General features: G+C 43.9%; 1 protein-coding gene across 7 annotated transcripts in view; it reads right to left on the reverse strand.

Annotated features, from left to right (window-relative positions):
* Nucleotides 1-1,799: 1,799 nt before the first annotated feature.
* LOC107185260 (nuclear factor 1 X-type) overlaps nt 1,800-22,412 on the reverse strand; it is an 82,554-nt gene continuing 61,941 nt past the window's right edge. For 5 of the 7 annotated variants that reach the window (XM_015572916.1, XM_015572915.1, XM_015572911.1 and 2 more), the window contains 6 exons: nt 22,110-22,250; nt 18,963-19,106; nt 5,073-5,260; nt 3,731-4,093; nt 2,703-2,937; nt 1,800-2,476 (listed from right to left, as the gene is read on the reverse strand). In XM_015572916.1, the coding sequence (XP_015428402.1) occupies nt 2,268-2,476; nt 2,703-2,937; nt 3,731-4,093; nt 5,073-5,260; nt 18,963-19,106; nt 22,110-22,250 (1,280 nt within the window). In that variant the 3' untranslated portion in view covers nt 1,800-2,267. The remainder of the gene's footprint in view (nt 2,477-2,702; nt 2,938-3,730; nt 4,094-5,072; nt 5,261-18,962; nt 19,107-22,109; nt 22,251-22,412) is intronic. The other 2 variants (XM_015572913.1, XM_015572912.1) reach the window with 2 other exon arrangements.

Genomic DNA, 22,412 nt, shown 5'->3' on the forward strand with positions numbered 1-22,412 from the left:
TCCGTTCTCGTTTCATCTCGGTTTCGCCGCTAACTGTTCTAGCACACTAGGCCTCTGAGCATTTCAGGCGATCGCATAAACGATGCAGTTTTCATCGTCTTATAAAGTTATCAGGTTATACATATATATATAATCCGTGGACGACCGGTTGGACTCGCGTGCGTACGATACAGTGGACTCTAAATATATTGCCATGGTCGGGCCAGTAGGGGAGTAAAATGGCAATGAGTTCAGAGCCCCCTTCATGCTAAGTTCTATCGTAATAGTCTTGGCCTCAGCGACTGCGAATTTCTGTGCTCGAAAGTACGCGTGAAGGGGAAGTGCCTCGCGTGGCAATATGTTTAGTGGCAATATATTTAGAGTCCACTGTATCTAGCCTATTCTCGTTTTTCCATCGAGCCGTCGATCGGTTCCCGTCGGCCAATCCATCCAATGTTTAACTCTTCGTTTTGTTTTTCGGTGTTGGCTTCCATTTCTTTTGTTAATCGTTCATTTCGTAAAAACTGTTCTTGTTTGGTTTCTTGTTTTTCTCGTCTTTTCTCCGGTCTCGAAACTACGCCCGCCTATTTTTGTTTTCCTGTCGCGTCTAAACAAGCGTGTGTCGTTCCTTCATAAATATTATAAAAAAATATAATAGAAAATTATAATTTCGTTATAATATTTATAAGCTACTCGAGAAAAATTGGCACTAGAAATGTTTATCCTCTTCTTTCGTTTTCACGTCGCCGTTGTTCCGTGGTTCACCTCGGGGACAAAATCCCGTTCCGCGAATTGTCGCGGACTAATACACTAAGGTCCTCTAAAATTTTACAAAATACCGCGCTCACGGACACCTGGATGCAACGTACGGGGCCCCGTGTGTATGTACAAAAACGCTTTTTTTATTTTTCTCTCTTTGTTTTTTTTTTTTTTCGTTGCTTCCCCTCCCCCCTCCCCTCGTTTAGGAAGAGGGCTTCGAAGCAGGAAGAATAGGACAACACGTTATTCAAAATCACGAGGAACGTTCGACTCTCTTTTCATCTGAGTTCTCTCTCGTTCGACGATTACATTTTGCCTGGTTTTCTTTTTCCAGTTTCTCGTTCGTTGATTCGTTTATCAACGGTGGTCGATGGGAACGATCGACGACGAATCGGCGACGTGTCGAACAGGAGACGAAATGACGGAGGTCCTTACTCGTGTCCTTTCGAGGACACTCAGGAGAAAGAAAGAGAGAGACAGAGTTACACGAATCGTACGCTGAGAGAAAGAGAGAGAGAGAGGAGGATAACGCTTCCGGTCGCGGAGTCTTTCGTACCGACGCTTCGACGAGCGGAGTTAATAATTGACCGAAATGTTTAACCCTCTGAGGTCCTACGTTACACTTCGAACAGTTCAATTAAGCGTATAGGATCGACGAGATAATGTACAATTAATTACAACATGTACCATAGTCGCTAGGCGAGCCGTAGATTAGAATTCGAGGTTAACCTTAATTAACTGCCGATCAGAAGGCTTTCTATCGACACACTCGAACCTGGATTTACATTCAAATATTGTCGAGGGTTAAACTGGTTCTGTTCAAGGTTGAAAATTTGCAAAATCTCATATCATGATCTAAAAACGACCCTCTCTCTCTCTCTGTCTATCGAGATGAAGAAACCTAACCTAAAATTTGAAGATCCAGATTATTGTCGATCGATCTTTTCTCTCGGTAGTCAAAAGTATTGTTCACACATAAATTAACATTCTACCGGACCCGATTGATTCCTCCTAGTAGGAACAATCAACAGTTGTTGCAATCGAGTCAAACTATACCGCGTGTGTTCTCTCGCGAGCGAATAAATTCCATCGGGGCTTCGCGAGGAGGAAAATCCGTTTCCGAATTCCTCAGAGGGTCAAGGAGAGACATTGTCTGCCTCGAAAGCGAACCAAGAGGCGCGAGAACTGTGACGATCGTAAACAAACGAACGGTTCCCGGTTTCGTCGCGCCACCGGAAACTGCAGCGGCCCAGGCCCCCCCCCCCACATTTTTCCGCCCGCCGGAAATCCCTCGGTCCCTCTCCCTCTTCTCCTCAGCGTGACGCTCCGGGTCTGCGTTTAAACTACGATCAGACTCTCAGGCACTCGATTCTCCGCGGGGGGCTTTGGTCGCGAAGCTGAACACGACACGAGGAATCCTGGCGATTCCCATCCGGCTCCGTGTTGTTGTCGTAGGACGGAGCGGTGAGTAACGATCCCGTGGAACATGCGAGCTTCTCGGCGAGACATTCCGGTCTTAGCCTCCAGTGTCACGGGGGAGACTTCGGTCGGCCGCTTTTGTCTTGCATCACTTGTTGCTGCTGCTGTTGGGGTGGTTGTTGCTGGGACTGTGGTTGTTGCGCTTGTTGGGACTGATGATGGTGGGACGTTGGATCCGTGGCCACCCCTAGATCGCCGCCCATCAGGCTACCGGTCTTGTCCACCACACCGCTCGTGTGCACCGGATGGAAGTATCGTTCTGGAAAATCGCAAGGGGGATCGTTCTATTCCACGGTGTTGTTCTATCAGACACGTTCTTGGAAATTTAGGCTTTTGTTTTTGTTTTCTTTTTTTTTTTTTTTTTCTTTTCTTTAAAAGGGGTTTATAGGTTATGTTTACGGTTCCACATCCGAGCTCGTTCCATAGAGGTTCTCGCGGGTAATCCTCGCGGATTCAGGTAGTATAGGTTCGCAATCGTTGCTGACCTTCGTCCATGGCGGATGGCGGCTCGCTCGCGGTCCCGGTGATTATTGGCGCGATCATGTTGTAGTCGTCCTCGAGATTTATGAACGGCGCTGTGTTCCAACGGGCCGGCACGTTCGTGACCGTGCGCTGCGTCGCCACCGGCCTCGTCACCGAGACCGGGGACGAGAACAGCGAGAGGTTCGTCGGCGACATCACGCCCGACATGGAGCTGATGGTCGGGTAGGTGAATATTTGCTGCGGGGAAAATCGAGAAACTAAATGCGATTAACGATACGGACGGAAGTGGAGCGAACGAACTCGCGTGCAGAGATGGGCAGAATTTTATTCGAACAATACTTAGTGAGAAGCTACAGTATCTAAGATCGTTATCCTGATCTTTAAACAGTTCATGAGATTAAATAATTGTTTGCGTAGTGTCTACTCACTAATATTATTTTATGATAAAAATTGGAATCACCGTGTTCAATCAAGTAAAAATGACGAAATATTTTTATCATCGTTCATTCGTTATTCGAAACTTTTTATCTAGATAAAGAATTTGCCCATCTTTGCTCGCGTGCATACTAGGAACTGAAGCAACTCGAAGTGTATAGGTTTGCTCCCTCTGAAGTATCAAAGTCTCAACCGTGGGTATAGGTATGGTTAAGGGGGGTGCAAAATTTATCTTAAAGTAAATTTCATGATACACAGTAAAGGCTACATGAGAGTTGGATAAGAAGTTCCTCGTGAGAGTTTCTACATCATCCCCACCACTGGGGGGAGGGGAGGCCTTGAGTTCTATTAAAATGTTGGTGCACCGTAAAATTTTTGAAGCGATCCCTAGTTTCAAACTCTCATTGAGCATTTACTGTAATATTACGTTTCTCCTCGGGAGGGGTCCTATTATCTCAAACTTTTCCAAAATCCAATTTCTTCCCCTCTAGGGTACTACAAAGCCCATTCTCCCCTCTAGCTAAGCTCTCATAGCTCTACTACGTTAATGGTCGTCAACGTTCCACCCGAACGTTTCGTGGTGTATCGTTCTCACCTGTCCAGGTTGTGAGTGGAAATGGGCGAACGTGTATTCCCGGCTGGTGTGAGGTGCGGTGACCAGTATTCTCGCAGGACTTTTTCTGCCGGCCGGATCGACGGAGCTCTGGCAACCGGAACCGACCAGACCCACCGCGGCCGCGGCCGCCATTTGCTCCTGGCTGGTCCCCAGCTCACCTGGGTCCGTCGGCGAAGTCGAGGATGTCGGAGGCGAGTTCGAGCTGGCCGCCGTTAGCTCGCCCGTCGACCTTATTATCGCGACCGGCCTGGCCATCGGGGCTGGAGGCGGTGGCGGCAACATCGAGCTCGGATAATACTGTGAGAACTTTTGCATACCAGTGCGGGGTCCGGCTAGCTGCGCCTGGAAATACCACACACCCACCGATCAACGTCGTCGACCCGCGCGTGATCCATTCACCCTGTTTTTCCGGTTACAATTCTTTCTCGCTCTTTTGTTGCGCTTCTAGTGTACGATTTTTCCCCGTGGATTCTTGGACCCCTCGTTTCCTTTTTCCTGTGCGACTTGAGTTTAGGGATGGACGTTCGTGCGTACTGGGTGTCCGGTGTGAAAAGTATTTGAATGGCGAGAAAACTGGTTACATGTAAAATTGATATTGCACGAGGGAGCTAATTAATTGTGGCGAATTTTTTGGTAACATTATTGTTTTAAGGGATACGAATGTTAGGTCAGGTTTTTTGAATGGAATTATACAGGGTGTCCGCGTGAAAAGTATGGGACCATGTCTGATAATTAAATAAACAGATATATGTTATTCTGCAGGGTTTTGACGAAACTATTCCGCTAGAAAGACTTTTATTGCGAAGGGAAATAATGAGTTCCTCTTTCCAGGCTGTTTCTACCAGGCACAATTAGGAGAACGGTGGTAATAGTTCTTGGGAAACAGTGTCTGTGTGATCGTAAACGAGGGGTACCAATTCGTTACTTTAACCCGGTCTGTTTTACCAGAAGATAATTGTTCAATATCCATACGCCGATAATTTTCATTTCCAATTACATAAATCAGGCTCGCAAATAATTCTTGGGTGATTGGAACACGGATGACGATGCAGGTCGCAGAAAACCGCCCCGTCCTCTTTCGTTTGAGTTACCATTAACCGTTGCTCGACTTCTTCCGCAAGTGCCATAACATTTTCGACTCGACACACGGTGCAAACTATAACCTTGTAAAATCGATGATTTCTATTCGTTAAGACTATCGTTTCAGCGATCGAATTCGACAGATTCGCGGCGAGATATCCGAAGAAGCGAAGTATACGGTTTTTCTTTTCTTTTTTTTTTCTTCGACGAACGGGGCGGGTTTAAAGGATCCGTAAGCTACCTGGGGCAGTTGCTGAGTATTCTCGGCCTCCTGGCAGACGAACGTCACGAAATCGGAGAGGGTGTCGTGACCGTTCTCGGGGTACTTGACCACCCCCGCGGAGGCAGGGTGCTCCGGTTGGTAGTAGGCGAGACCGGACATACTCTGACCGGAACCACCGGCGAGTCCCTCGTGCGGCGAGTGCAATCCTGAAACACAATTCACCGCTGTCATCCACCGACTATCTTTGCCCGGGGAGTCCCACGTGGAACCACCCCCCTCCCGAAAATATCGACCCCAGATCGGCTTCGTGAAAATCGAAATACAACTCCGTTTGCGCATCCCCCTTCGAATAATCGTTCTCCAAGAACACTTCTGTGATTTTCAAATAATTTTCAACGATATTCACGTTTCATTTCTGCACGGTGAGATCATTGGACTGTTTGTTTATTTCCGTGATGGATTTCGATGAACTTCATTCGTTTTTAATATACTCTAAAGACTGTGTGAGGATTTCAATTTTTTTTTTTATTGACAGATTAAACGGTTACTACTAGATTTCAGGATGATGGTAATCGTTAATTCCGAGAGAAATGTTAATGCAAAGCCAGGAAAGTTATCGAAGCTCTGAGTTTTAGTAGAAGAGGGAGCCAAACAGAGGTAACGATTGCCGCTGTAAGTCTGTTAGGGGGTGGTTTTAGTGGTGTATCAAGGGGGGAAAGAGGGCGACCAACTATAACGATCGTGTTAAGTATATATATATATATATATATAAGTATATATATACATATATACATATATATATAAGGCACTCCAAGCGTGAGACTGGCTGGCTGAAATGTACATGTATTTATACGCGCGCGCGCGAGTGCATCCGACGAGGCGGATTCTTCAATCGACGAATTAATTTTGAATTCGAATTTTAGAATACGATAAAGTACAAGCGTTAATGTTGCATTAATATTCTCGTCTCGAATTATCATTTTATAATCGTAAGAAACAATAATACATAGACCATTTTTTGTTCATATCGTTTGTTTACGGCGCGCTCGCGTACACGTATATATCACGCAACATATGAATATATACATGTATGTATATATATATACATATAGGTATGTATATATATATATATATGTATATATATATGTATATAATATACAGATAGATAGAGATATATATAGATATATATAGTGCAACAACAAACATCAAACAGCAAGATAACAACGATTAAACAACACATCAAAAAACATCAAGGTAACAACAACATCAACATCAATACAAAATGATATACATATATACTTGGTATATATATATATGTATGCATGTATGTATATATATATATGTATATGGTAAACAACAAACACCAACATCGCAACAACAATAGAATAGGTAGTATATCGTACGGAGAGTGATAGACAGATAGACAGACAGAGATAGAGATAGTGTGTGAGAGCAATAAACAAGTCTCAATCAAGGTTCGGAAAAATCAATCGAATATAAGTATATGTGTGTATATATACATACGTATATATAATATCAATCAAGTCAATTAAGTCAATAAGTAACGTTAATTTCCATCCAGCATACGACATACCCAGAGCATTGGCCGTGTGACAGTGAGTGAGAATAGAGAGATAATTATGGTGTGCACGGTTTACAAAACAGAGCACGGCCTCGATTATATCCCCACAGTTCCCCATCCCGAGATCTATAGATCGCATGCACGAGCCTCGAATGGGTACACTCGATATCGATTCAATGTCGACGATCCCAAAATTCACAAAAGTCTATAATATTCGTCCTTTTTCTTAACGATTCCGAAATTTCCCGATGATTCTATAAGATCAGTCTCAAGATAAAAATCCATTAAAACCCTGAATCTCTAAACGAAAAAAATTCTCTACAACCATCGACATCTCGAGTAAGAATTATCAAAAAAAAAAAAAAAAAAAAAAAAAAAAAAAAAAAAAAGAAAAAAGAAAATCTGAAATTTCGAACGATCGTTTGCTTTCACGAATTCTCCCATTGGAGCCACGCGAGGATCCATCGGGGGTGGGGGAGGAGGAGGAGAGTGGCTGGTGATGGAGTTCTCTCACGTTTTCGTAGCTCGAGGCCGCACCCTTTAAAAAACAGTAATATACGTGAAACAGGTGTAACAGGGGGTGTAACAGGGTGGGCAGACAGACAGACAGAGAGACAGACAAACGAACATACAGACGAACAGAGAGAACAGACAGACAGACGGACAGACAGCGACAGCTAGCTTACCAGGTAGAACCGGGTACTACGCAGTTAGCAAGAAATGCCGTTCCGTCTGTCTGTCTGTCTGTCTGTCCGTTTTTGCCACTACCCCCATCCCCCCGCCGTCCACCGAACCGGTTTTCCTTCCGTTCGGGGGCGATGGGTGGTGGTGATTCTCGATTGATCCCTCGACCGTGTTCAACGGATCGCCACGAATAATTACGCGGGGACCAGAGAGGTTTTGCAACGGCTAACCTTTCGATACTTTCCGCAGGATTTCGGCAGTGTGATTCCGTTGAATGTTTTCGTTTTCATCGAATTTTTTCTTCTTTTCTTTTGTGAACAGACAGGTCAGTCAGACGGACAGGCAAACGGGGGCGTCAGAGAAGTATATGTGTGTATGTATATATGTATACATTTGTAAATATACATATATACATATAAATAATAGAGATATACACGTATAGTACTATACATACACAGGTGAAAAACAGGAGTATCGTAGATTATACTTATTTCCATACACAGAGGCATACAAAAAAAAACACGTTTTTCGGTTTCTTTTTCTGTCTTTCTTTCGGTTAGATTAACGCTCTCGTTCGGTCAGTTTCGTCGAGGTTGGAGTTGCGTGCTTTCGGTTCGTCGCACACAGGCTTTCGTAGTCCTCGACGTGCGACTATAAAAAGTGGACAAAAAGAACAGTCCCCGTTGGTTGTTTCTCGTCCAATGTCAGGCCAGAGGTGGTTTCTGGTTTCGAGATTCGGTGGGATGTCTCGCGTGTCCAGTGGAATCGGCCGGTATTGGGCCAGACACCAGTGGTACAGGTCTGACAAAGGGCGTCTACTTTGTGTAATTATTTTCTAGTTTTCTTTCGGTCGTGTTCGACGCAGCGAAAGCAAAAAATCAAATATAATCATCGATCATTGGATTGCTGTAATAGAATTTTTATTCGGGCAAGTAGATCGGGCGTGTCACTGATCAGACCCAGCCGGTGGTCTGATCACGAACGTCTGGATCCACTTTGAATATGTTCTACGTTCAGATGCAGGATAGAGTGTAATTATTACCGTGTCAGCATGATTACTGTAGAAGCTCTGGGATCAGAGTTTCTCAGCTGTTGGAACCCATAAAACCGTGTAACAAGCCTTCCAACGAAAAGGATAAATAAATAATCACGATCCTACGTACACAACTCGCTTCTAAATCGATAGATAGTCGACTAATGTGTATCATGTGCCTGAAAGCGCAAGCTTCATCGATCCTTGGATAAAAATATATTAAACAAAAAGAAAACAATAATACATAAGGGGGTATATTGGTTGCTTTAAAGTACAAATTAGTCGAAAATATTCGAATTTGGGACGGTTATATAGCTCGTTCGCCATCGATTTCGATCAAAAGAACAACAACAATTGCAAATAAAAACGGAAGAGGAGGGAGTGAACGAAAGTAGAAAAATCTCGGTTCGCCTACCAACGACAGCATTGCGCGAACAATCGTGCACACAGCTGCAGGCGGCTATACAAACTGAGCGACAATTATTATAAGTACAGACCACCATACATACGTCTATCCAGTCGTTCGAGTAGCCCAGCGAACAAATATACGTATGCACATCTATTTATATAACAATTGTCACGTGATACGTACAATCATACATATACTGACACGTATATGTAGACACGCACACACACACGCACAGACTGTTGCCCAAAAAATTTGGGATCATTTATCCTTTCAGGCAGAGAACAAATCGAAACAGTTCCGTTTTCTATCTTTCCTATATTTTTAATTGTCCCATGTATACTGAGGGTACGTTTGAGACAAGACTCTTTAACCCTTTAACTCCCAGTGTTGCACCGGTGCAACGCTAATTTTAAAAGTCTGTCAAATTCTATCGTCGGTTGATATCTAACTTTTTGTCAGCAATGATCCTCTAGTTTCATTAATATAAAGTAAATCTCCATTTTTTAGTGAGAAATTCGAACATTCTCTTCAAAACTAAATAAAAGAAAAAGACGTGAAAAAAAATAGGTCTACTTCATATCGATTTTTTTTACTTCAAAATTACAAGATGTAACATATTCTGAGCGTTAAAGGGTTAATAACACTTTTATAAAAAAGATTGATTCCGCTACACGATCATCCACAATTATTAAAGACTTTTAGACATGGTGAAATCGGAAAGTGTATACAGGATACTTTCATATTTTTTCTCTGACAAACGATCTCATATTTTGGAGCGAACAGTGACCGTGGTTGCGGTGGTGGTTGTGGTGGTATGGAGATGCAACATCGAGCTAACACACAGAATTCCGATTAAGGGCTAAACATATAATAACATTCTTGCTTTCTCTCGGGTTGCCTGGTCGCCCAGCGGCCGGTTCACCGTCTCGTAATCAGACGTCGAACGGATATCTCGGTTATCCCCACGTGCGTGCGGACGAACCGCAACCGGCGGTCGAATCGGCGTCCACACACGTCCGTCTCTCTCGTGGGCTCGTCGTTCCGCCACGATAATCTCCCTTCCGCGTTTTTTCTCCCGGGATCCTCGTGGATCGCCGGTGAAAGACGATCGCAGCCGGAAAACTCTTTGGAGTCCCTCTCCCGGCGATCGTCAATCGATTTTAACGGATCGACCGTCGCTACGGTCACCTATTGTCATCCAAAATATACTCGGCATCGTAAATGGCAAACGAAACCAAGGCTTGAAAATTGTTATGATATCGATTTACGTTCTCGAAAGAGTTATCAAAAATCTTTATTTTGAATAACTGTTACGAAGAATTTAAATTTCATTTGTAAGTAGATTGCATTTTAATGGTTAGAGAATTGATATAGGAGTTGATATAAGAACATTAACTGAAACTGATATAGTCTGAATTTTAGGCTCTTCATAACAGGTATTCAGAATAAAGGTTCTTCCTAACTGTTTCGGTCGGAGACTTTATATAACAGTTTGAAACAGTTATTTTCAGTACCGTTTCAAGCCCTGAGCGAAACACACGGCGTTGTGTTAAAGTAAATAGCAATAGTCTATAAACGGAATATTCACTTTCGATCCACCGTTTAACTCTTTCGTTATGGCGGTCCGATACGCCGGAGTGCCACCACTGAACAGAACCCGCGCCAAAAGTGCACACAATCAAAACTGATCCAAAAAAAGAAAAGACGAACAAATATGTCTTTAGCGATCTATAAACGTATCTCGAAGGATTTTTGAAAATTTTTAAAATTGTTGATTTCACAGCTGTTTGAAATTTAGGGTCAACCTATCTTGAATAAATCATAACTATTGAACTAACAAACTGATCAAAATGAGCTTTGCGGGTACTTACAGTGGAGACATAAGTCTTCAATTTAAAAAACTTTTTAACCATTTATTTTGCAATTGTTTTAAAGAAATGCCCTGTTTTTATTCCGGAGAACTATTTAAAAAATGGAAAAAAATGAGGTTATAGCCCTGTTTGTTCTCTTTGTGGACATATCTTCGAAAATATGGACACATTAAAATTGACCGTATGAAAATTGATTGAAGTGAACGCTGCGTCCAAGGGTCCAATAAATAGAAGATATGGGTCGTGGGGGATGAAGAGGGCCAGTTTTAAGTAGATTGCATTCTATCGTCGAAAGGATAAAGTGCGTGATTCGAGAATTTCTCCCTGTTCGTGTCGATCATCGAAAATTTCCACGGATGGAATCCTTCATCGGAAGACGCGATTGTTTTGAAAAGCTTTTCGTAAGGGAAAGAAGGGGTGGGCTGAAAATTAAGCACTGCACTTAGCGCGATTGGGAATAGATCTATTCAATTCGGCGGGTAGAGGATGTCGAGAGGGGGTGGACGTAACCTATAAGGTAGGAGAAAGAACCGAACGTCGCCGGAGATCGATAGCAAAGGCATTCGAGAAGATTGCTGCGGGAGAGCCGAGCACCTAGGGGGAGGAAGGAAGAAGATTTCTGAGTACGCTCGCGGGTACATTGAGTCGAGTACAGTGAGTGGCTTGGATTCGAGATCGAAACGAACGAGAATGGGGATTTTCCGGCGATGCGTCGAGTGTTTTCGGTTTTAAGAAGAATTCTTAGTCGATGGATGGAAATGATTCAATTTCATTTCGAATTGAACATTATACGTATATACCGGGTACGTCCCACCTAACGTGAGCACCGTCAATATTTCACATTTCGTTTGGAAGATACAAAAAGAAATGTAAGTCTGTAAGCCGTCATTTTGACGGATTTGGTAGTTCTAGTGTTAATTTAAAAGTTGATTGTTCGAAATTCTTTGTTCGATCGGTAACGACACGACTGCTCCGTTTTGTCTCAGCCAGTTATTGGAAATCCTTTATACGAGGAGCACCTGATTCGGTCCATCCACACCGTCGCGAAACGATCAAACTTCCCGAAAATTTTCTTCCATCAACGTGATTTCTTTCTAGAAACTATTTCACCCTGTCGACTCCCTCTGTATACATCGAGGTGTGCCGTACCCCCCGAAACTACCGGCAATTTTCTCGCGAGATCGATCGGCCAGTCCCGAAGTCGCGAGTCGTCAATCCGTAATTCTCGAGGATGCACGATATGCAACGCTAAGAAGAGTGATACAAGTATAAGAAATATATACAGGGTGTCCCACTTAACGTGAGCACCATTGAATATCTCACTTCTTTTTTGGAAGATACAAAAACGAATGTAAGGGAAAAGTATTAAGTATTCGGTTAGAAGGAGCAAATACTATATGATAAAGAAAAATGTTTCTTGAGGTTATATTTTTGGAAATTTCAAGGTCGTTGATGTTTGCTTATTTTAAATATTTTTATGAACGTGGCGTAATAGTTTATATCAAGACCAATCCAACGATCTATCACAATGTGATCTTCGTGTGTGAGCTTGAGTACGATAAAATCTACAAATGTACCAGAGTAGGATTTAAATAATAAAATAACTACGATAGAGGGATCAATGCTGAAGTGTCTCGAAGGTGATACACATATTACTTTTATTTTTGAAATAAATTTTGTGCAAATCAAAAGCAAATGAGATATACCGAAAGTGTTCACGTTATGTGGGACACCCTGTATATGTAAGTATATATACGAAAAAGCGAAACTTATTCTACGGGGGGTGGTGGTGTTTAGATTGCATTTCGAGACGAAACTCTTGCAGTTTACACACAGGGTGTGACGAAAATCGTGATGCAATTGGACGATCGCTGATTTCATCGTTTCCCTCGATCGTTTACGAGAACACCCTCTGTATATATATTTACATATGTGTGTGTATATGTGTGTGCGTGTGCGCGTGTGACGAGAGAAAGGAATGGGAGAAATACGATATACAGTGGTAGCGTGAGAGAGAGAGAAAGAGTGAAAGAGATGATGGAAAAAGGGGAAACAAAAGAAACGACAAACGAGACAGTAATAGAGAAATATATATATATAGATTCGAGCTGATATACGACATCGTGATGCATTGTGTGTGTGTATTTGTGTGTGTGTCTGTGTGTGCACGTACACGTGTGCACACGGTGGGACACGTGGCCACGGACTGACCGAGATGGCCATATTCCTGGCCGACCCCGATTCGAGATGGTTCATTCGAGAATCGAAAATCTAAAAAAATTAACAGCCTTTTGGATGTGGATAAGCACCGTTTCCGAGCTTGGAATTCCGAAGCTAATGATACCCTTTTTAGCCACGTATAGCCATTAGCATATGAAATATTTAATATTCAGTGCCTTCGAACACTCATCGAGGATTTACAGTACCCTCACGAGCAAACTCGGTTTTCACTAGGGGAAAAAGTGGCGTAGGAGAATGGCCACCTACCACTTGGTAAATTTATTTCAAGTACTGAAATAAGGGTTCGATCGAATGTTAATTTGATCTAATTTCAGTAATTCCTGATACTAAGTGGTAGGTAGTCTCCTGCGCCACTTTTTCCCCTAGCGGAAGCCAGGTTTGCTCGTGAGGGTACATGTGTTGTTAACCTATCTTCGCGTTAATCATGTAAATTCTTGATATCGACCGGTCCGTTCGGTTTTATTGACATATAAGATTATTCAAAGCCTGATTTCAACCGTACGTATGAACGGCTGTGTGAACGTGTCCCGCGACAATTTAAAAATTCGTAATTTTCGGAATAAAAAGTTCCTAGAGAACACGACCGACCACGCGTCCACCGCGTGTACATACATACTACACACACGTACTGTACATGTCAGGTACGTATATATACGTATAGTAAATATAGAGATAGATATATACAAGGCGTCCCAAAATAGGTGTAAGTTCTTGAAAGGGGTGATTCCTGAGATGATTTGAAACAACTTTTCTCTGAACGAAAAAGTTCTTCGAGGCTTGGTTAACGAGATATTAACGAAAATCCCCGACCAATCAGAGTTGCCGATTGAGCTCCCGCGGTAGCGCGTAGCCAACGTCACCGCAGGGGCTCAGCCGAGAGACACGCGCTCTCATTGGTCGGGGTTTTTCGTTGATATCTCGTTAACGAAGCCTCGGAGAATTTTTTCGTTGAGGGAAAAGTTGTTTCAAATCACCTCAGGAATCACCCATTTCAAGGACTTACACCTAGTTTGGGACACCCTGTATATATGTATATATAGATATGTACATATATATAGAACAGTCAATAACCAGTCACAAAGTACCTTTTAGTCGAGTTAGCGAGCTTCTCTCTACGCTCGGGCTCAGACTGAAACAGAGATCATCAGACGCGTCATTTTCACGCGAACATGCATCGCTGCCTCCCATATAGGTATATTTATATATCGATACATCCGATCCCCTGGACGGATCGCTAGGAAACCTCTCCTACCGTCTCGCTCGCGATCCCCCGGATTCTCCAGCTTTCGATCGATCTCCACTCTTATATACAGTATATCGAACTTCCTCAGGTTCTCCTTTCGATCGAAGTTTTTGCTTCGAGTTGTCTTTTTGTTTCTTCATTCACGTGTTAAGAATTCATAAAAAATGTTTCGATTGAACTAGCAATAGAATAATCCAAGCTGATCCACGTTTCGTGGTCCATCCTGTATATGGTACCCTTACAAGCAAACTCGAGTTCCGTTAGGGGACAAAATCGGCGTAGGGGAAGGACCTTCTATCACTTGGTCTTGGGAGTTACGGAAATTCATGCAAATTAACATTAGGTTTAATATTTATATTTCAGTATAGGGTAGATGTCCCACTTACTGCCACATTAACATTGTAGCGTTAAATTTTTATGTTACACAATTATTTTATTCAGTAAAGTAAATTATTGGCAATATTAGAGACACTGGCAGTAATTGGGATATTTATCCAACTTGAAACGAAAATTTACCAAGTGGTATGATGGTCTTTTTGCGTCTACGCTGTTTTCTTTTCCTTAACGGAACCCGAGTCTTTTTTACTCGTGAGGGTGTACCTGATGTTTTCATCCATCGAACCGGAAGCAATTTTATCCCGCGAAGCAGGGGGGAGGGGGCACGGTTCTGGGATCGTCCTTCGGGGTCTCGTTTAACGCCCGTCGAAAAAATCGCTGCGCTATAGCCCCACTGACCTACTTTCAAGCCGGGCCACGATCGCTAATTTCGAAGTGGATTTCGCGCTGGATACATGGTTGGCGATCATTCTCTGTCGACTATGTGTGTGCCAGTGTGTGTATGTACACGTTGTTTTCATGCGGACGGGGAATTCTTGGGAAGATCGCGAAAATTTCGGAACATTCTCTTCTCCCACGATTACACACACCGCGACCGTGTCATGATTTACTACGGGTAACGACAGTTCGACTCGCTAGTTCGACCTAGTTGGTATAACTGCATTAATCTCTTCTCGGTTACCGACAGTGTAGAAAATGGTACGCGTGGAACCGATTGATTAAGTAAAATACAGACGAATTAGTCGAACACTTCGACTGCCCCACAACGTCATCGAAATATGGTTGACACGTGTATGTATTGGGTGTGAACAATTTTTCTATTTCGTTTAATTGTACCATAAAGTATTCACAAAGTTAGAAAGAGATGGATTTAATAATTTGTTCACAAGAAATTCCCAAAAATTAAATTTGATATACCAGGCTCCACCCTTAAAAACCCTTACAAGGGAAGGCACGGAAGTGTCCCCCTCCGATTTTGATGAAACTTCGTATGTATGTTAAGCAGTCAAAAATAAGGCATACGTAATTTTTTTTATCGGCTGGGACGCGATTTTAAAGGGTGAAACCACCCCATAGGAAATACATGAAAATTTCTAATTGACGAGGTTCGCGATTGTTTATGTACGATAATATGGTGCTAAAAAATTGTCCAAAATATAATTCGTTCATAACAAAAAAGGTTTCTGATCGAAACTTCGAGGGGTGGTTTCACCCTTTAAAGCTGCGTCACAACCGATAAAAAAAAATACGTATTCCTTATTTTTGACTGCTCAACAGACATTCGAAGTTGCATCAAAATCGGAGGGGGACACTTCCGTGCCTTCCCTTGTTAGACTAGACAATACGCGTTGTTCGTTTTTTCTTTTTCTTTTTACAAAAGGGAGTGTCTGGTAGAGATAGATGTTATTCGACCGGATTACAATATGTCAGGTGTCCTCTCCGTCGGTAAGTTTGCTGCCGATCGAAACGATACTTTATCGATAGAGAGTTTCTGCTACGTTTCACGCGGAAATGGTTCTCGCGCGATTTAAAATATCCGCACGGCGATTTCCGAAAGTGGGTTAGCGAGGCGAGACGAGCGAAACGAGACACGGTCGGACTCGAGAGGATCGATCCGTCCTCGTCCTATTCGCAACCCCCACACCCCTAACCGTCGTTCGCCATTCTAGGCGGTTATCGATCGTTCGAGCGGGGATCGTGATCGATTCTGGAGATATCCCAGCGTCCAGGGATCGATTTACTTACATGGATAGTCTGGCTGAGCTCAGTTTGGGTCTATCGCACACTGGACATTCGAATCCGACCTGGACGCGCTCGAACTCGGTGCACGGGGTGTTCTAATATTTAGGGGGCCCGGGGGTGTGCGATAATTCTTGGGGAAAAATATGGAAAGGAATTGAATAATTGTAACGGTGCAAGGTAGATGGATTTTGTATACACACTTCGAATGTATAGGATTCATTCGTATCTATATCTCTCAATTCAGAACGTAAGATTTGATACTGACTCTCCCACAGTATTCAAGCATAATTATTTTAAAGAATAAAAAGAAGTAAACTAAAGAACGACAACCCTTCTCCCAAAGAGAAACAAAGTTCAAGCGGTACAATATTTTAAATAACAGGAATCGCAACGAGAACCCCGAAGGAACTACAATCGAAACGGCGGGAATTTCGAATCGAGAATCAAAGGGACACCATCGTCACCCCATTGAAACTGTTGCACCTTGTTCGATCGTCCAGGGGGAAACAGAAAAATACGCGGCGGTTATCGTAGGAGGGCTAGATTTCGTGACCGTTGAAACGGAGGCCAGCGAGAACGGGACGATAAAAAAAAGTTTTTCGATCGAACGCTTGTCTCCTTACTGAGCGACGTGTCGTCGTCGCTTCCGGTACATCCATAGGTGTTGGTGTTCTCGACACCATCAGCGGGGAACGTGCGTATCCGCGGTTGTTGTTAGATGTTTGTTAGTGAACAAAACAAAAAGGCCGACAGAACTGAAGCGCCGCGGGGTACACGGATAGGGATCTGTCGAAGGTCGATTCAAGGTTAGTTCAAGGTTAATTCAAGGTCGATTCAGGGTTAATTCAAGGTCGATTCAAGGACAATTCCTGCTCCAGGAGGAACGAAAAAAGACGGGAGATGGGAACGTGACGTGGACAAGGAAGTGAGGGGTTGAGGGGTGGTGGGAAGGAGAGAACACCTCGTTCGACAGTCCTTCTGGTGGGTTTCGTCTATTCTCGTTTGTTGTTCCTCCGCGAAAACACTCTTTTCTGCACTGGTTGTATGTATATTATTTGGTTTCTCAGTCTCGTGATATTTCGAACGACTGCGTGCATTACGGTGTGCAGAGAATACTTACTGGTTCTCCCCACGATCAAAACGCAACCAAGAGAAAACACGCTTTCAATAGTTTCATTTTGCGTTTAACGATGGGTGGGATTAATTTGACGGTTTTGCAAGATGTTGTTAGATATCTAACTAGGCGGTCGAGCAGGTTCGTAAGTCGGCTGACGAGGTGTGTCGTGACGCGTGGGGGTGGCTGCTTTAGGGGGGTGGAGTCGCAGGTTTAAAAGAGAGAGAAAGAGTTCGTTGTGCACCTGGTTTTTATCATATTGATCTCACGTACGTACTGAATCATCGATGATTGTATGTGGATTACGGGCACACACCGAGTGGGCATCGCACGAACAATAGGAACATGTCTGCGATTATTTGTTCATATATTATTTGTTATATACTCGACTGAAATCTCGAATGGTACCAAAGGATTGATTTTTACGATTTTCGTTAGAGGGGGCCAGATTTAAATATTTCCGTAATACATGTTGAATTCACTTAAATTGTTTTTCTTTTGGTTTCACTTGTTATCTATACATAACTTTATTAGTTCATCTATATTTTTAACGAAAGTTCGAAGCAGTTTAAATTAGGAAGATCAGATTTTCGGAAGAAATATAAAACTGGGGCAATATTACCACCCCTTTCTCTGTATTCATGATATACAGTGAATCATCGATGAGTGCTCGAAGGCTCCCAGACATTTAGTGTTCAAACACGTCATCCCCACTACTGAGTGCATGACTGGATCCATTCGGGACCCTCCCAGTGGCGGGGACGATATCTGAATGCTCAGTGCGCCGAGGAGCTTTCAAACACTCATCGATAATTTACTGTATGTATTTTTCCAAGCACGTATAGGTCACACCCTGTACGGACGAACGTTTCTGATACTCGACTAGACAATCTTATTGCTAGAGTAAAATACCGTGAGAGTTAAATTATTGGGTTGAACAGGCCAGGCACGATTGAACGGACCCTTTTCATCGATTTTCTATCCCTGCGCGCAACCCCTAAAGCGGTTGCCACCACGTGTTAAGACGCCTAACGACGCTCGCCGCCACGTTCCGACTAACAGAGAACCTCGCGGCTCTCCTCGTGGAATATTCGATAAAAAAAAAGAAAAGAAAGAAACATCGTTACTCCACGTATGGTACGGAATTATGATTATTTTCACGGTTCCTTAACTAACGATCAAGCACAAGGAATATCTACTGCATCATGCAAGGGGAGAAACAACCCCCTGCAGCAACTAAAAAATAGATTTCTTCGACTGGAAACGATCCAAAGATCACCCTTGCGTTATATATGTTTTTGTCTTTTACATTTTACAGTTCGATAGAACTCCCTTTCTCGCCATTCAAATATTTAAGGGCGGTTTCGATTTGATCCTCCAGAATTTAAATATATTCATTTCACAGATCTCCTGACATCTAAACGAATTTAACACGATTACATATTTGTCATTGTTATTTTCTATAGAGAAAAAAAAAACAAAGAGAAACGTAGAAGAGCCGCGAGATTTTCGGTTCAGAAGGGGAACACCCCTCCCCTTCGCCTAAGGAGCATTCAGCTCTGAACAGGCCTGTAACGTTAATCGCAAGGACGGGCGATGTATGAGAGATCACGATATATATACGACGTGTTAGGGTTCCCAGGATCACATACCAGTTTGCGAATGCGGCGAATCCATTCCCCGATGGCCGTCCTCGGGCCTGAGAACCGGCGAGAAGGTGGGCGCGCTCGAAACGGAAACCGTCGGCGGCTTTTCAGTCTTGTCGTTCCTTATGAGCTGGTGCACCGGTGGCGGGCCTACGCAAAGAACCGTAAAAAAACACATAAAATAACATTGGAGAATAAAAATTTTACCACTCGGCTACGTGGTAAAAATCAAAATACAGCGATCCCTCGATGAAGCAATCAAAAAAGAATAAACAGGCTCGGTTTCCGGTAGAAAACAAATTTATTAGGGGCTGAAAACCTTTTCGCCTTGTCACGAATGCTCTGAAATTGAGTACGTCGGACTTATCGAGACATTACTGTAAAATTCGTCGGTTCGAAGAAATGTTTGTCGATTATCGTACGCAGCAGCTGATTCGAGTCGCAACTATGGTCTCAATTGTACGATTTCTGGAGCCACACCCTGTAGTACATTCCGTAAGAGAGTGTACACTGTACGCGTGCACAGGAGGAAGAAAAGATCAATCGGACGGACACAAGTGGTGTCGGTGTCCTTGGCACAGAAGCGTGTCGGCTGCTCCCCAAGGCTAGGCGGCGTTAATCCCGGAAGCAAAAGAAGAAGAAGGGGTTGCACGGCGATTCGATGGATGGATCGTGTACCAGCAGCATCTTGACCAACGGAATGATACTCCTGGTGCGCGGTAAAATTGCACGAGACGGCCGTTTCACACGGTCATAAAATTAGTTCGCCGTTTCGCCCGCCGGTGGCTGATATTTACGCGGGGTTCCACCGTCTAATTTAACGACAATACAGTCAATCAGCCGCGCGAACCCTCTTGCCCGTGACTACGCCGCCCATAAAGGCGCAACGTATGTATACGATGATAAAAAGGGAGCACACAGAGAATGGCGAACGGGGTTTGGCGATGGTCCAGGTATGCTTATTGCCGGGGAAATTTTTCTCCGTGTATATTTTGCTTGAGAAAGTGGTCATTTTATTCTGTCCGTAAATTCCGTCTATCCGCCAGCGTTGCCGCCCCCTTCTCCCTCTCCTATCCCACGGCCACCCTCTCTAAAATAGCATAAAGTCAAAACTTTTCGGCCCTGGGTCTGATCGAGCCACTTACTTCAATCCCCCTCCCCACTCCCATTCGCGCTATTTATCTTCTCGCGTGTTTCCACCCCCTTTTTTTTCTTGTAGATCTTGCGCCGGCGAAATTCATTCGAAGCTCTATCGCGTATTCGCGATTTCCTAATATTTCCATATTAATAGAGGATTTTATTCTTCGATATATAGCCTGTGCAGATACACTTTTAAATGCAGGTTTTTATGCACCGAGACCGGGGGTAATTCTTCGGAACAAATACTCACAGAGGGTATGGGAACTGTTTCTTTATCATCTCGAAATTAGCGCGGGAACTACTTTCAGCGATTCCGTGAATCCACCCATTCTACTTGACTTTTTTTTTTTTTTTTTGGAAAAAGTCTCCGCCAACCGGAAGTTATTCCTCTTTTTCATCTCTCCATCCAGGGGCTTCCCGTTCCGGCGGGGGTTATCGTTTGATCGATGAAAGAGTTAAGAGGAGTGAGGGGGAGGGCCAGGGAAGGAGGGTGGGAGGGCGTGATAAAGGGAGGCCGACGGAGAATAGAAAGAAAATAGAGAACGGAAAGGGAGAAATATAGGGAAAATGATCTATAGAACGCTGAGCAAAGTAGATCCCGATAACAAAGAACGGCCCGATAAGCCGCCGGATGAGATTGAACCCGGGGTAGAAGAAGGGAGAGAGGGAAAAAAACGTCCAACCTCTGACCGCTGCGAATTTGTTACTTAAACCCCCAGCTTCGGCGCTGATCGATTCGGATCGCCGGAGTACTGCTCACGGCTATCGATTTATCGTAGAATGTACTCGAGAATATACGTCTAAAGTTCGGTCGATTCGATCGCGAAAAAATATACAGCAATTACAGTCAATAATTCTAATGCAGGATGTCCCACCTAACTCTTTCTCTCTCGTTACCCAAATACAGTTCTCATCGCGTGAGGCATACCCTGTAGGCATTATCGCCATTCGTTGCACCGCGGTACAATCAGCCACTGATCGCAACACGCGTCAAACTGCCACGGCTGACGCGTTACGAATCGAACCTCCTGCAATTTCCCTACACGTCGATGCTTCTGAGCGTTCCAAAACGACTATATCCCGATTCTGAACTCTACTTAAGTCACGAATAAAATTCTCCTCGTGTAAAATATATCCAGTGACCATTGTGATTCGGTGCACCACGTTATAATCTGTCCACAGATCACAGAAACACGTCGAACCGTTACGACTGACGCGTTACGAATCGAACCTCCTGCAATTTTCCCACATGTTGACCCCCGCTGAGAATTTCAAAATGACTATACACCGATTCTCAGCTGCACTTAAGTCACGAATAAAATTCTCCTCGTGTAAAATATATCCAGTGACCATTGTGATTCGGTGCACCACGTTATAATCTGTCCACAGATCACAGAAACACGTCGAACCGTTACGACTGACGCGTTACGAATCGAACCTCCTGCAATTTTCCCACATGTTGACCCCCGCTGAGAATTTCAAAATGACTATACACCGATTCTCAGCTGCACTTAAGTCACGAATAAAATTCCCCTCGTGTAAAATATACCCAGTGACCATTGTGATTCGGTGCACCATGTTCCAATCTGTCCACAGATCACAGAAACACGTCGAACCGTTACGACTGACGCGTTACGAATCGAACCTCCTGCAATTTTCCCACATGTTGACCCCCGCTGAGAATTTCAAAATGACTATACACCGATTCTCAGCTGCACTTAAGTCACGAATAAAATTCCCCTCGTGTAAAATATACCCAGTGACCTAACCCAGAACCAAACGCGTCTCAAGCTTTTCTGAGCGCTCGGCACAAGACCGTATCCCAATGTCTCAGCTCTACTTAAGCTCCCAACTGGTCCACCGATCGGTCTACCGATCGTTCTCGAGACAGCTGCTGCGACGGCTCGTCCGTTCGCGGTGGAATCGGTTCAGACAACTCGTGTGTATGCGTCCGTGTACCGGTCCGCTAAAAATAAGGGGTGAAAAACGTGGTGTACAGGTTTTGAAACTCACTGAAGCTAGCCGCTGGTTGAGCATGATCCGCGGCCGTGGCTGCGGACGGAGGGGTGTAGCTGCTGCAGTAGTACGGCGGGTGCTCTATTTTGATCGCGTTTATTTGAGGCTGCATGTCGCTGAGGTCATGCAGTATGGACGCTGAAACCAGACACACATTAGCGGTTACGGATACTCGCGCGTTCGTACGTCATCCGTTCCTCCTAGTCGTCCTCTTCGTCGTGGTCGGTCGCAGTCGTCGCAGTCGTCTCTACGTAGTCCGTGTTCGTCTTATTGCGGCCCGATTACCCGCGAGGAAATCGC

This window comes from Dufourea novaeangliae, unplaced genomic scaffold (assembly GCF_001272555.1).
Source record: "Dufourea novaeangliae isolate 0120121106 unplaced genomic scaffold, ASM127255v1 scaffold55, whole genome shotgun sequence".
Classification (NCBI taxonomy): domain Eukaryota; kingdom Metazoa; phylum Arthropoda; class Insecta; order Hymenoptera; family Halictidae; genus Dufourea; species Dufourea novaeangliae.